This window comes from Carassius carassius, chromosome 45, assembly GCF_963082965.1.
Source record: "Carassius carassius chromosome 45, fCarCar2.1, whole genome shotgun sequence".
In the NCBI taxonomy this organism is placed as follows: domain Eukaryota; kingdom Metazoa; phylum Chordata; class Actinopteri; order Cypriniformes; family Cyprinidae; genus Carassius; species Carassius carassius.
This window is the reverse complement of record NC_081799.1, coordinates 21,490,365-21,505,349: the sequence shown is the minus strand read 5'-3', so window position 1 is coordinate 21,505,349 and position 14,985 is coordinate 21,490,365. Positions and strand designations below refer to the sequence as shown.

At 39.1% G+C, this 14,985-nt stretch overlaps 1 protein-coding gene across 1 annotated transcript in view; it reads left to right on the top strand.

Annotated features, from left to right (window-relative positions):
- The window catches only part of tcf7l1a (transcription factor 7 like 1a), a 31,084-nt gene extending 16,099 nt beyond the window's left edge, over positions 1 to 14,985 (top strand). Inside the window, exons 4-12 of the mRNA XM_059540036.1 lie at positions 4,405 to 4,488; positions 9,742 to 9,877; positions 10,269 to 10,371; positions 10,544 to 10,627; positions 12,148 to 12,291; positions 12,382 to 12,541; positions 12,958 to 13,065; positions 13,197 to 13,248; positions 14,055 to 14,985. Coding sequence (XP_059396019.1) covers positions 4,405 to 4,488; positions 9,742 to 9,877; positions 10,269 to 10,371; positions 10,544 to 10,627; positions 12,148 to 12,291; positions 12,382 to 12,541; positions 12,958 to 13,065; positions 13,197 to 13,248; positions 14,055 to 14,506 — 1,323 coding nt within the window. The 3' untranslated portion in view covers positions 14,507 to 14,985. The remainder of the gene's footprint in view (positions 1 to 4,404; positions 4,489 to 9,741; positions 9,878 to 10,268; positions 10,372 to 10,543; positions 10,628 to 12,147; positions 12,292 to 12,381; positions 12,542 to 12,957; positions 13,066 to 13,196; positions 13,249 to 14,054) is intronic.

Below are 14,985 nucleotides of genomic sequence, written 5' to 3'. Positions count from 1 at the left end.
CTAAAATGAATAATATTTTGTTTCGAGGAATTTCTGTAATGCTGTGGTTTTGGATCCAAGGTTTTACTTCCTAATGTGTTCGGTGGATGAATAGGTGATTTGTTGGTTAAATTTCTGCAGTCCAACCGCTTATTGTTCCTATAATAAGATAAGTCTGCTTTAATGAGCTTCTCCTCCTCTTCCGAGTTTAATCTCTTAAATCAGACTTCATAATTACTTCATTTTTTGCTTGTTAATGTTGTTTGTTTTCGTTATTCAAATCTGTTGCTGTCCCATCTAGATCTTTCGTTCATATTTGGAGGCGGTCGAGAATTCCTGTCCTTTGCCCACAAATTAATTTCTAATTAGCACAGATAGGGGTGTCGTTTGCCTTTGAATTGTTTACTTCATTATTGGAAACTCTCACAGCTCTTACACAAACAATAGGCCTGAATGCCAACCTGTGGTGAAGGAGGGCTGGAAACCGCCGCCTCTATTGTCTTTCCCTCTGGCAGCAGTGAAAAGAGCAGCGAGAGGTGTCGCTCGCATAAATAAATGCGTCAGGTGATGTCAGACCCCTCTGGCCACATAAGGGCACTGCCCATAGGCATACATGCACATAATCCAGAGCCTTTTGTCTGGTTTAACTGTTCTGAAGCTGAGATTTAATAGATTCCTTTGTGTGCCACCAGCTTTCTGCTCCATTCTAGTGGAGAGAGAGTGTGTGTGTGTGTGTGTGTGTGTGTGTGTGTGTGTGTGTGGAATGGGTGGAAACATCAGGGAGAAATGTAGGCCATGCTTTGAATGATTGACATGACCTACTTGGCTCCGCCCCATTCCGGGTTTGTTTTTTTCTTTCCCTTTTTCCAAGAACATTGTGTTATTTTGTGGAAGTCTTGAGGTTTGAGGTATAGCGTTTAAAATCTCTGCTATCCAGAACGAAGCTTGCGGTTGCAGCAGCACATGCTGAGGCTTCCAGATATCTCCTTAAAGAGGTGTCGTCTTCTGTTTGTTTTGACAGAGGGCTTCATTTCGTCTAGCATGTGACTGTCAGGATTGATATTTGTGAAGCTTTAAGTTGTCGTAATCCTGTTAAAGATCCCCAACATCTTCGCTCAGCTGTGCAGAAAGCATTTAAGTAGCATTTCAATCTTTCTCTGTGAGCACTTGACATCAGGTAGACAGCTACAAACTCACTCCAGGTGGATTTATGAAATTAAACCGCACGAACCTGGTTAGAACTATGTCTTCTGTCTCAGCCTGCCCAAAGTGATGTGACACCAATTTTTTAATAACTCAAAATTTGTTTTTATAATTCAGTATATTTTTTATGTTTAGTATACACCATATTTATTTTATTTTATTTATCATTTTAGCAGTTATCAGCCAGATTATTATGATGATATTTTGACATTTTCTTTAAGATTATTGGTATCGATATTTTTATATATATATATATTTTTTTTTTTTTTTGTGTGTGTGTGTGTTATTGATATTTGAAGACTTATGTGAATATCAAGAATAAATGGTTTTTACTTTAATGTTGTTGTTTTTGTGAATGTCAGTATTTATTACATTTATATATACATACAATTTAAAAATACAACACAATTTTTTTTTTTTTTTTTTTTTTTTTTTTATTGTATTATGTTAGCCACCTTGTTCTCTAAATGTTGCTGTCGGTCTGTATAAAACCCTGGTTGGTGGACCCCATCTTTTCAGTTTGCAGAAAAAAAGAAAACATTGGCTTTTGGTGGTTATGATTAGGTGTTCTTACATAATATTTGTTTGTTTTTTGTTGATTTTCTTGGCCAAGCTTTGATTTACTATGTTGCTTAGCAGGTCGTCGCTGAAATTTGACATTTATTTTGAGGATTTCGTGTCTGTGCACCATTTCTTTTTTCTTGTCAACATGAAGTCAATGTTGCATATTGATAAGCATCTGCTCCTAGAGTTATGGCTTTCAAATACAAATCCCCAGACCACAAGACTGTTTACTTTGGCCGGTCTCCCTTTGTGTCTCCAGAAAAGCAGTACACAGGTCCCTGCAGCCCGGTAGTCTGTGAGTTTGTGTGGCAAGGCAAAACGGAGATTGTATTTCAAGATAGTATGTTAAGTTTTCAGTCAGGTGATGGCGGTTATGATGAGGAAGGTAGATTGTATTTTTTCAGTCATCCATCCACTTTAACTGCAGCTGCAAATACCAGAAACAGGGTAAGGCTCCCAACAAGAACTAGACATTCCTTAGAGTGGTTTCTATCAAAAACCATTCACATATGCCCTCTGAAAGCCGACTACAGATGTCCCTTTAAGATAGTTCACCTGAAAATTAAATTGTCATCATTTACACACCCTTATATCAAACATGCCTGACTGGCTTTCTTCAGTGGAGCACAAAAAAGATATTTTGAGCTGTTTAACATTTGTCAAAATAAAACAGAAGAACGGGTTTGGAGTGAACTGAGTTCATGTTTGGGTGTACTGTCCCTTTAAGCACATTAATCTTGATTTGTCTGGCCAAATTAGATGTTTAACTTGTGACTACCACTTATCAACTCTACTACAGACAACGTAAGGTGAAAGTGAACCCAACATCTTTAATAAACAGGTCACAAAGTCTCGGCTCATCCTGCCAGCTGTAAGGAAACTGTACCAGTCCCTGCTCATAAACTGCTTTTGTTTTCCGCACCACCAAACCCAGCAACCCCGTCCACCGGACCATAATGTCTCACAACAATTCTGTTTGTGATGAATGAAGTTTAAAGTGAGAAACAAAGGCTTATTAACCCCAAACGTGCCATGAAGTTTGATTTTAGAACATGTTTGGGTTACGCAAGATGAGATTTTGTTGTTTAAGTATTGCAGGGTTGGAAAATTTAAAATGTGCCTATACAAGGGTTTACGCCATTTTGGTATTGATAGTTAGAGTTGACTATGTGTGCATATTATTGCCTTTGAAGCGGGTTTTGCCAAATGTATTTGTTTTAATGAATAATCAGCTTTTGATTTGCATCCATTACATTTAAATATATATTTTAAAAAAACTAATTATGTAAGTATTTAATTTACTGGATTATTAAAGACATTGATATTCAGGCATGGCTATTTAATATAAAACTATTTTATTTATTGCATTTTAAGCAAAAATACCCTTATTTTGATATTCTGTTACCATGATTATAAGATTTTGATCATATAACCCACCCGTAGTATATATGCTCGGACATTGATATATAAGAATTTGTCTATATTTATGTTGTCCCCTAAGTGGAACTATAAATTTGGTTTGTGAAAAGAGTTTTTGAGGTATATATGTTCACTGTAACCGCAGATGCCTTTAGCCCCTAGACTCAAGAGCTTAGATACAGGAATGATGACTCCACAGGAACATCTGATACGCTTTGACTTCTACACAAACCAGATGACCGAGCCAAGTGGGGAAGCTCCGTGGAGGGATAAAAAAACTAGATTTTATGAATTGCTCCTGAAAATCATAAGCGCTGGATGTGAGGGGCCCCAGAAAAGCTGAAAGGCATCAAATTTTGAAACCCGCACACTGAGCTACGAGAGCTTACACAATAAACGTCTCCCCCTATAGGAAGTCTCCTATACTCCTCCTCCATGCTCTTTCTCTCATTGCATACCACGCTCACCCTAACAGCGTCATTTCTGCTTTCTTTACTGTTTTATAAAGAGGCAAAAATAGAGAAATCAGATCTTTGTTTCTGCTCCATGCATTCTGGGAAGCCCCTGCCTATTCTCCTAGTGCGTTATGGGACTTCCTCCCAGCTGTTCCTCATACTAAGATACACACATATTATCCATCCAGCTGGGCATTTACTATGCTGGGACTTGCAGTCCAAATCGTATTTAACTTTCACGTTTCGCTCCCTCCCTTGGGCTAGACTGCTCCTGTCTCGGCTCTCCAAACTGTTCCAGCTAATGCTCCCAGGTGCTAAACAGCACTCAGAGTTCATCTCCACAGCTTTCAAATGAATTAAGACAAAGAACAGCTGGATTGCTTGAATCTGTGGATGACTCAGAGGTTCATTTAATGGATTTCTTCCATTCCATTCCGTTTAAAATGAATATACCAGGTTACAGGTCTACAGAAATACTTGGGCAAACAACTGTAGCTTCATAAAATTTTCATCCAAGTGCTTAACATGAGTCTGAATTATTTCCTGTGGCAAACATTTATTTAACTCTGAGTATTCCTTTAATTCAAAAGCTTGACTCTCGACCTGTCTGTTAAAGGTGGGAAAATCTGGTTTTGTTTAGTCAAGACAAATTCTTCTTCATCACTATATGTATATTAAGCACTTTTTATGTATAATAGAAGTATTTTTGGTTATACATTGACATGTAGAAAACCTGGTGCATGTGTTGATGATTTTTTGTGACGTTCTCTTTTGTCCCCTGCAGTATCTACAAATGAAATGGCCACTTCTTGATGTTCCCGGGACGGCAGCCCTTAAAGACTCCAGATCATCAACGCCAGGGCACTTAGTAAGTACATCAGCAACTTCATATTCTGTATAGTTTACAATGCAAACAAAAAAGTATTTTTCATAAGTTGGATGTAGACCTTGTGTTGTGATTTTGCATGATATGCATCTTTAGAAAACAAATGCTTTAAAAGGTAACATTTTGATCTGAAACTGTTAAACCTAAAATAAAATATTACAATATATTGGTATTTAACTGAATAGGCTTGTTTAACTTGCCTTAGGAGCAAAGGTACATTGGTGGCCTGCGTAACTTAGTTTCGCAATGAGCATCCGGAAACAGTTTTTCCCACCCAAACATGACTAACTTTTAGCCGAAACCTGGTTAGGCCGAGGGCTTAAGCTTGTCATTATAAGTGTCAACAAGCAACAGACTTATTTTCATGCCATTCCACCCCCTCCGACTACTCATGTGACCCAACTTTTGACCTGCTACACCCTTTCCAGACACCACGGCGGAGAACCTCAGGAATGCTCGCTCCAAATGGCAGCTAATCCATTCCGGAGACAGATTTTTTTTCACCCTCCAAACATGGAGATTGTCAGCTCAGAATGATTGAGGTTTTGCCACGGTGACAAAGTGATCACTGACTGTGGTCCGAGCTGAAAGATTAGAGCGTTTGCCCAAGAGATTCCCAAACAGACCTTTGGGTCAGTTCTGTCTAAACGAGAATCCAATTGAAAGTTCTCAGGCCAAAGATTACGATGACCTGATAGTAATACCGGGATACTAAGCCTGTTGTTTCTGTTGTTTTCTCTTTATTTACTTAGCATGTGTTTCATAAAGCGCCTATTATCATGCTTGGGGATTCAGACTGACTGCAAATATGCAGCGGGGGGATTTCTATCCAATTATACGGAGATGAGTTGACTATTGAAGCCTGTTGATGCTGACTTTGCTTTAACAATCAGTATTATGTTGTCCTTACAAAACGTAGAAACAGTGAATGCTACTGTTTACCCGTCAGAAAAACAGACTTTGCATCCTCATTAGATGTTGGCATTGGGGATTAATTTCTGGCATGCAGATCTGGGGGAATCTCTTGTGATCGGAGGATTAATTAGAGTCAGTAAATAATTTAGGTGACATGCTAGAGGGTTTATTGTGTTTCTAATGAATGGCAGGGGCTGTTGAAATAACACCAGGCTGCCGAGAGGGTGTGAATGACCTGTGAAAACCATTTCTGTGGCTGCACAGATTGGGTCCAGAAGGCACACATGCTAATAGGGTGAGCCAGAGCGGTCCAAAAGGCTCAATTATTCAGAAACCAGGTTTGTTTAGCAATTCCATTGGCATCCCTCTGAATGTGTGCAAGAGTGATATTGCATCACCAAGCCCACCTCTTTACATCGCCTTCCATACTTTGCATCAGGATCCAGGCCACAGGTGATGTTTGCAGCATTGTGGGAACTTCAGACTTGTCAACCCCTTTGTAAGCTGTTTGTGAGATTTATTTATTCAGTCAGAATCATAGAAAAAAAGTCCTGTAACAGTGCCGTGGTTCATGTATCAAATTATACTACCATAGCAATATTATGGTACTTTGAAATATACCGTGGTACAGTTTGATTCCATATTTTTATATATCATGGTTCTGTAAGGAACTGCAAAGAATAACCTATTAATGTCCAAAAAACTGTATTATCATGATGTTTTCACATGGTACTACCCATACTCTTCATAGATAGAAAAAAAGTTTGATTTCTGGGTACTCTAACTGAATGTCCCTCAGCTTTTCTGCGCATTAGTGCTAAAGTTGATGCTAATCTTTCACAGAAAAAAATACACAACAGATCAAGTTATAGGCACTCAGAGTCTTGTATCTGATATGAAATGATCTCACAGTGATATCACAAGTGCAAAACCTGGTTCTTAAAACTCACAGTAAGTCACCATGTTTAGGAAACATTTATATTAGCAACAGCTGATGCAGCAATCACACTTTGGCTAACCAGTACCTAAGCTATTGTCTGTCTCGAAAGCACACTTGCACATTAGGTCTAGTCAAGAAATGGTTGGTTTAAATAATTTATTATAAACTAATAAAGTCTTTATCTTGGTTCAAAAATCAGATTAGAAAAAATGGAAATTCAATTTAAATTGCCTGCTAATGGCATTGACAATTGATGTGTCTTAGTGAAAGCATGATGTTTGTGCTGATGGGAAAAGTGTTGCATGTTAATGCAAAAAACCAAATCATGTGATGCTGTTTTGGCCTTCATTTACATTGTCTGGTAAAGTATGAGGATGTAAATCTAAATGAAACCAGATGCCAACTGATAAAAACCCAGAAGATAGTTCCTAATGGAGATGCTAAAATGAAATTCAAAGACATGTATCTGTAAAAGATGGTGATAATTGTTAATTGCACCCCATTTTTTAGGGATCATACTATTTGGCTCATACTGCTAGTTTTGGCATGTCCTTTCCTCATCCTTCATTTGAATCTGTATTTAGCCTCTCATTCTTCCACTGCTTAAGCAGTTCATTGTGTCTTGATCCCTCTTGCTCAAACGCCTATTTGCTCAGTAACTCAAGTAAGAGATGGAAGAGGTGAAGCCAAAAGAAGAAGAAAAAACAATAGGCCACATTTGCTTCTTACTCTACAATGTGCTTGTTTTAGGAGAGCTCCAGTTTTAACAGCTCCATGTGGTGGCACCAGAAATTATCTTTGGGAGGATTCCTTTGCTAGTGGGCGGAGAAATGCAACCAAATAATCAGCAGGTGTAGAGCGCTGACTCTGCACTTTTGTACAGTTGTGACTTTTGTCGTTTCAAATGGCTACGACACCTCCTTGTGTAGAGTCACTCTAAAGAACTCAGTTTAAAGAGCTAAGATCCTTGGTTAACTTAAGTTCTGATTGTCTCATGAAATAATGGCCGTTGAATGAAAGACTGACCTGGCACATTTGGTAAATATGTGCTTGAGAACTCTGGACTCCATGTAATTTAACTATGTGATACAAAAGGTGGAACAATGTTTACACAATGACTCACTTTTTCTCTTTGGTGAGGTGTTTTGTCAGCTGTTTTTCACTGCTGTGCTGGTCAGGCATCTTCTCCTCCTACAGACCAATTTACAAAAGTGGATTTAGGGAGATTTATCATGCTCTGCCCTTGATGAACTACAGGACTTGTTTGAACAAAAGGTAAAAAGATCCAGGTACTTGTTGACAGACCACAATTGAAGAAGAACCCAGTTCTGCCATCTAAAGGTGGATTCCTGTATATTGCAACCTGAAGGGTTGACTTGAGAAAGTGTTATTGTTATTATCCTTACGTTACCGAACCCAGTGACTCAGCTTGCTTATGTCTTCAACCCTTACTATTGAGTTTTCCCCCCCTAGTCATTCATTTAGGACTTAAATTGTGTTAATCTGGTGAACACTTCCTTTCTTCTAGTTATAAAGAGCCCACTCAAACAACAAACAGGAGGACTCAACCAAGTGTTGATATGGATCCTTGGGATGTTTGAAGTCAGCTGGTCCAATCCAGTCCATTTGTAAGGGGGGCAAGGGGCTCAGTCTGGCGGCAGAATACGCTTGGGATGTTGGTGTCGAAGGCAAAACGGCTGGCGTGTTGACACAGCAGAGATTCTTGGCATTTGGATCGCGAGAGAGAGAGACCATTAGCCTCAACAGCTAATATCATAGTGCAGTGGACAAACACGAACTTAGAGGAACAGTGCAAGTTGTCCTCTACCTTTTTTTCTCAATCAGCATACTGACATATCTTTAAAACAATCTTTTGATGCACCTTGCAGGGTTTCCTGAAGCCAAGCTTAGCTTGTCTTGGCTAATGCAATGCTAAATTATGTACAAATACAGAGACAGACTGTCAGACAGATAGATGTAATGAGAAAGGCAAGGAATAGAGGCAACCCAAAGATCTGGATGTGTTTGGATTGTGGGAAACAAGAGGCAGTCTTGTCTCAATGCAAGCCTTGTTCATGTTCAGAGTGCTGGTTGGAGCAGAGGTCAAACCCACTGCCTACATAGAGGTGGGGGAAGGTTAGCATGGAGGAAACAAGATGGCATTCTCCACTTTAGCTCCCTTGTGACATCCTGAGCCAACAAGTACCCCATTCAATCTACGGCTCGCCACCTTGCATTGGCTTATATACACATCACAGCAGTGCTGCTTCTGATATTATTATAGTCCTGCTGGTATATTTATGTGGTCAGGGTTCTGGACGCATGCTAGTAAATTATATGCTAATATAGGTTCCTCCAGTATTCCTGCAACTTCTATTGACTATGTGCTAAAATTATTTAGTTTTTATTGAGTTATTATTGTGGTAAACATATCGAAAGTTTACCTCAATTTAACTATAGCAAGATTCTCTTCAAACAGCTGGTACGTCAATATGTTAGTTGTCCTGAAAGAGAAAACAGTGTAGAGATTTGCTAATGCTCACTATAATGTGCCCCTTTCTGGAAATCTTAGAATATGAAACTGAAATGTGGAATAGAGCTTGCTTTGCTTAGTATTTTCATTCATGTACTTGCAGCACTCAAAGGTAATATGTCCTTTTAAAAATCACATTAGCCTAGCTCTGGGGTAGCCAGCCCTGCTCCTAGGGAGTTGCCTTCCTGCAGACTTCAGTTCCAATTTTGCTCCAACAAGATTTTAAGTAAACCTGAAGACCCAGATTAGTTGCTTAAGGTGTGTTTATTTGGAGTTGGTGTTGAACTCTGCAGAATGGTAGCTTTTTCAGGAGTGGGCTCGCCTGTCAGTTTCCAAAATTGTGCTGCCTTAACAATCTCAAAAGTCGTCCTGATCTGTTAAAATATTTCCAACCTTCCATGAGAAGCACTGAAGGGTTTGTTACAACAGGTGGCACCTTTGGCCGCCTCTTGTGGCAGATGTAGTAAACAAGATCACTGCCACTTCCCTTCACATTCCAGGCCTGTGTTAGCGTTGATTATGGCAAGTGGCATCTGGAAACATCTTTCTCTTGTTGCTAATATGCTACATGATAGGAATGCCTGCTAAGGGTGCTAGATGTGATTTCTCCCACCCCCTATGCTGCCGGTCAAATGCCCAACTGGTGTTTATTTTCCTTTGGGAGAAGTAGGGAAAAGTAAACTCTGCTGCCAAGACCCATTGTTCTTTAAAACTCTCTGGCACCGTTCACGAGTAATGAGCCCTAATGGCTATTTTCTTCTTTTCAGTTGACTTTTTGGTTGTTTAAACATGCACTTATTTCATTCCCCCTCCCTCACCTCTTTCTTGTTCTCGTTTGGTTTTTCAGTCCAATAAGGTTCCAGTGGTACAACACCCCCATCATGTTCATCCCCTTACGCCGCTGATCACCTACAGCAATGAACACTTCTCCCCTGGAACACCTCCCTCCCACCTCTCGCCGGAAATTCTTGACCCAAAGACAGGTAAGTGCCACCAACAGCAATCTTCAGAAGCATTTGCTAAAGCTTAGAGAAAGTAGTATGATCCAGAGATGCTGAGTCATGATTTGTTTTGATGGGGTTTATTGCAATAATTTGGGGAGAAAAGCAGTTACAGGTTAAGTGTGTCACTTTTGAAGCCACTAGTGGCACTAAATGCAATTGCAGTCATATTTTTTTATCTGCCTGACTAAACCAGTGTTGAGATTTTTGGGGCAGAACTATCTATTTGCAGTGCAGTGGTAGACAAAGGGGTAGTGTTTGAAGACTAGATTGCACTTTGATTTGGTGCTAGTTGCAGCACAGAAGTTCACCCTTACATTGACTTTTGTTAATATTTGTATTCAGTTTTCATAATCAGCGTTTGTTTCCTCAGGCATACCAAGGACCCCTCACCCTTCAGAGCTGTCTCCATATTACCCTCTCTCTCCTGGGGCAGTTGGACAGATCCCTCACCCTCTAGGATGGTTGGTTCCTCAGTAAGTCTGAACCCTGTGGCCTTTAAATGCATAACATCAACCTTATTTTACCCATGCAGATGGCATAATGAAGTTTGTTGCTACTTTTAAAAGTTCTTCTAGCAAAAAGAGCATCTGTTTGTCCCTGATTTTGCTTTAGCCAGTTGTTTGAGTGCTGTTTTTCTATCTTCAGGCAAGGCCAACATATGTACTCCATCCCTCCTGGGGGCTTCAGACACCCCTACCCTGCACTCGCCATGAACGCCTCCATGTCTAGGTATGTAACAGAGGGCAAGACCTTCTTTTCTGCACCAACATACTGATTTATAGTTAAACTCATATCTATTAATAGACATGAGATGCAGACAGCGTAATTCCTCCCTGAAGGCTCTGATAAGAGTTAGTACAGGAAACTGCTGATGTATTTCTTGCTCAAAAATGGAGCCTTGATACCTCTCTTTCTCTTTCAACTCTGTGCCATGTTCCAGAAAGGAAATCTTTTTAAATGCAACACAGTTTGTTTTATCTGGCTCAGATAAAAGTAAAACTTAATCTGCAATGTTCAACACTAATAACAAAATTATTAGATAACTCAGAAAAGTTTGTTTAGCGTGCCATTTGGTATACAAAATGGTGTTAAATAATGGTCATATGCATGCAAATCCAACCAAACTTATTTTAGTTAGTGTAAGTGTTGCAGAATCTCAAGGGTGTAAGATATTTATTTTTTCACTTTCTACCATATCACTGTAGATATGATATGGAATATCCATTATAGCCATTATATGGAAGTAGCACTTGAAGCTCTCGCTGAATAGAAACTTCTCTAATGCATGATTTCATCATATTCTTTCCTTTCAGTTAATGCTTAAAATTTCCTTAGGTTACTAGATGAGTTCAGTTTTCGTACGTCAGCATGAAATCTCGCCGTCTTTTAATCTCCCACTATTGCATTCACACTTTTCTTATGACTGTGCACCTTTTGTTGTTCTGTAGCAGGAGAGAGATCTCTTTCTTTTCTGCATTCATTTTGTGGTACAGTGAAGTACTATAATCCAGTAGAAATATGTGTTTTGCCAGAGTGTGCAAATCACAGATCAGAGCACAATTCCCCCCCCTCATCTGTGAAAATGACAATGCTGCTATTGTATTAGTTGTTATGAATCTGAAAGTCTAGAGTAGAAGATTTTTCCAGATGCAGCTGCTAGGATAGTCACTCCAGTGTGATCTCCCCTCTCTCTCTCTCTCTCTCTCTCTCTCTCTCTTGCTATCATTTGCATATATTTTTATCTATCTATGTATGTATCTAACTATTTATCTATCTATCTATCTATCTGTGTCTATCTTTTGCATATATTTATTGTCTGTCTGGCTAGTTTTCATATATTTTTTGTACATTTATCTGTCTGTCTGTCTGTCATTTGCATATATTTATCTATCTATCTATCTATCTATCTATCTATCTATCTATCTATCTATCTATCTATCTATCTATCTATCTATCTATCTATCTATCTATCTATCTATCTGTCTATCTATCTTCTTTTTATTTGATCATTCTCTTTATCATTCTTCCTATTATTTTACCAAATTATTGTTCTCTCTATCATTCTATAAATCATTCTATCTGTCATTTTTTTTCATTCTCCATCTCTTTCTGTCTGTCATATCCTGTCATTTTATCTTTTTGCCGATCTAATTATCTACCATTCTATCCATATCTATACCTTCAATAGCTGATCTATCGGTTTATTTATTACTGTCTCTTATTGACTGTGAATCTGTCTTTCTCCCTAGTCTGGTATCCAGTCGTTTCTCTCCTCACATGGTGCCTCATCCTCCTCATGGCCTGCACCAGACGGGCATCCCTCACCCCGCCATTGTGTCACCTGCCATCAAACAGGAGCCCAGTGCCAACAACGGCAGCAACTCAACACACGGGTGAGTCTCTGTCCTCCATTACTCTCTCACTGTCATTTCTCTGCTCTTCTCCAACTGACGTCATCTTTGCCTCCATCTGTGTACATACAGAAAGCCCTCTGTGCCTGTGAAAAAAGAGGAAGAGAAGAAGCCTCACGTCAAGAAGCCCCTAAATGCCTTTATGCTCTACATGAAGGAAATGAGGGCCAAAGTAGTGGCCGAATGCACCCTGAAAGAGAGCGCAGCCATCAACCAGATCCTGGGCAGGAGGGTGAGCGCTTACAACTCCATTACGAGAGGAGCTGAGATGCATTAGTGTGTTTCTCTTCATCTTGTCTTAAAGGAACAGTTCACCTAAAAATGGAAAGTGCCATCATTTACTCACCCTCATGTCATTCCAAACCTGTATGAAGCACAAAAGGAGATATTCTGAAGATAGTGCTGGTCGCTCCATTCCATGCAATTACAACAAATAAGTGCCGGAGCTATCAAAAAGCACAATAGAAGTGGTCCATATGACTTGCATGCTTTTGAAATCTTTCCTTTTGTGCATGAGAAATAAACTCATTTGGGTTTGGAAATTCATAAGGGTGAGTAAATGATCAAATAGTACATTTTTTGGGTGAACGATCCCTTTAAGGAATGAAAAAGGAGGGAGATTTGACCATACGTTTTATTTTTCCGCAGTGGCACTCTCTTTCACGTGAGGAACAGGCCAAATACTACGAACTCGCCAGGAAAGAACGGCAGCTGCACTCTCAGCTTTATCCGGGCTGGTCTGCGCGAGACAACTACGTAAGTGAGCCCAGAATGCAGAGTTTAACGCAAATCATGTGGGATTCAGAGTCCTCCATTGTTTTTGGCAGCCAGGGGAGTTTTGCTTAATCAAACACATCTAATTTGCTCCAAATCATGTCTGTCCGCAGGGAAAGAGGAAGAAACGGAAAAGAGAGAATAAACCTGATTCCCCACAAGAGAGTAAGTGTCACTGGACATCTGGATTTCTTTCTCAATTTCTGTATGCATGATCTTTTGCTCAACTTGAGCTTTTTTTCTTCCAGCATCCCTGTTGGTCCGATCATTCAGCTCATAGATCATGTTCAGTTCAATTTTGACATTAGAAGTTAGATGATGGACATTTTAGCTTTTAACTGAAACCTTTTTTCAAGAAGTAGTTAATTTACTCAACCTCATGTTTTTCCAAATCTGACTTTTTTTCATGTGTGTTTGTGTTTTTTAAATAATTTGGGAGCAACTAAGAGTATTTTTTTGTAGATATTTAATCATAGATTTTGTATTTTTATGAAAATATTTTTTTCATTTAGTCATTATTTTTCTTGTCATAATCATTAATGTTGGTCAATTTCTTGACTGAAATGTCTAAATTTAGTTGATTTGTTTTTAAGAAAATGTTGTTTTCTGTTGAAAACTGCAAGGATAATTATTCAATTAAATATAATTGATATTATTTTAAACCAATGTTAATTAAATATTATTCATATACTTTTATAGCATTGATATTTTGAATGAACTTTTTATTAATTTATTTTTGTCAGATTTTACTTTAGTATTAGATTAGTTTTTGTATGTTAAATATTTATATTAAGCTGTAATTATATATATTTATGTTTTTTTTTTGTTCTTGTTTTAGTAATTTTAGTACTTCAGCATAAACATATTTTTTAGTTATTTGTGAAGGCAACATTTCAAATTTTTATTCAAGTTTTCAAATCTTAAATCCCAGTCATGCAGTATATTTAACCCTGCTCCTCTCTCATCTGCAGGTAACTTCTCACCCCAGTTCAAGAAGCAGTGCGTCCCGTACCTGCCGTCTGAGAAAATGTGTGACAGCCCTACCTCCTCTCACGGCAGCATGCTGGACTCGCCCGCCACACCGTCGGCCGCCCTGGCTTCACCGGCGGCCCCTGCGGCCACTCACTCGGAGCAGGCTCAACCCCTGTCCCTCACCACCAAACCGGAGGGCAGAGCCCACCACCCCCACTTCCCCCTGCCAGGGAAAGCCTCGGGCTCCAGCTCCAGCTCCACTTCCTCGTCCTCGTCCACTTCCAGCACCTCCCATCCGAGCATCTCCCTCCTGACCCGCCCCATCCCGTTCACCACCCTGCCTCCCTCCCTGCTCTCCCCATCTTCACCTTTCCACCAGGCAGCCCTACATTCCCATCGTGCCTTGCTGCAGACACAACCTCTATCTCTGGTCACTAAATCAGTGGAGTGAATGAAAAAAAAAACGACAAACTTTTTACACTTGTACATTGCTTTTGTTTTTTACATTTTTATAGATATTAGACCAAGTTTTTAAGGTAGAATGAAAAGGAATAATTATTGGTCAATATTTGACCACCTCTCTACTTTTCTCTTTGAAACAATTTTTTTTTTTTTTGTAAATGGCCTTTTTCCGACGTGATTCTCCAGTGTTGCTACTTGTATAAAAGACAAATGTATAAAGGTTTCTCTTCTTTTTTTTTTTTTCTTTTTTTTTTTTTAAGCCGTTTTTGACAAAATACAATTTGTAGTTTTAGTTCATTTCAATCTAATGGTAGTTAGGAGTTTGATTTTTTCATTACTGCATTCTCTCCCTTTTTTACTTTTATTTTTCTTCTTTATTTTGGTACCACCTCACCCTGTTCCTAACCCTGTGTGTGTGTGTGACTCTCCTGAGACTCCATAGCTAATAAACCTCAAGTTATGTCTAAA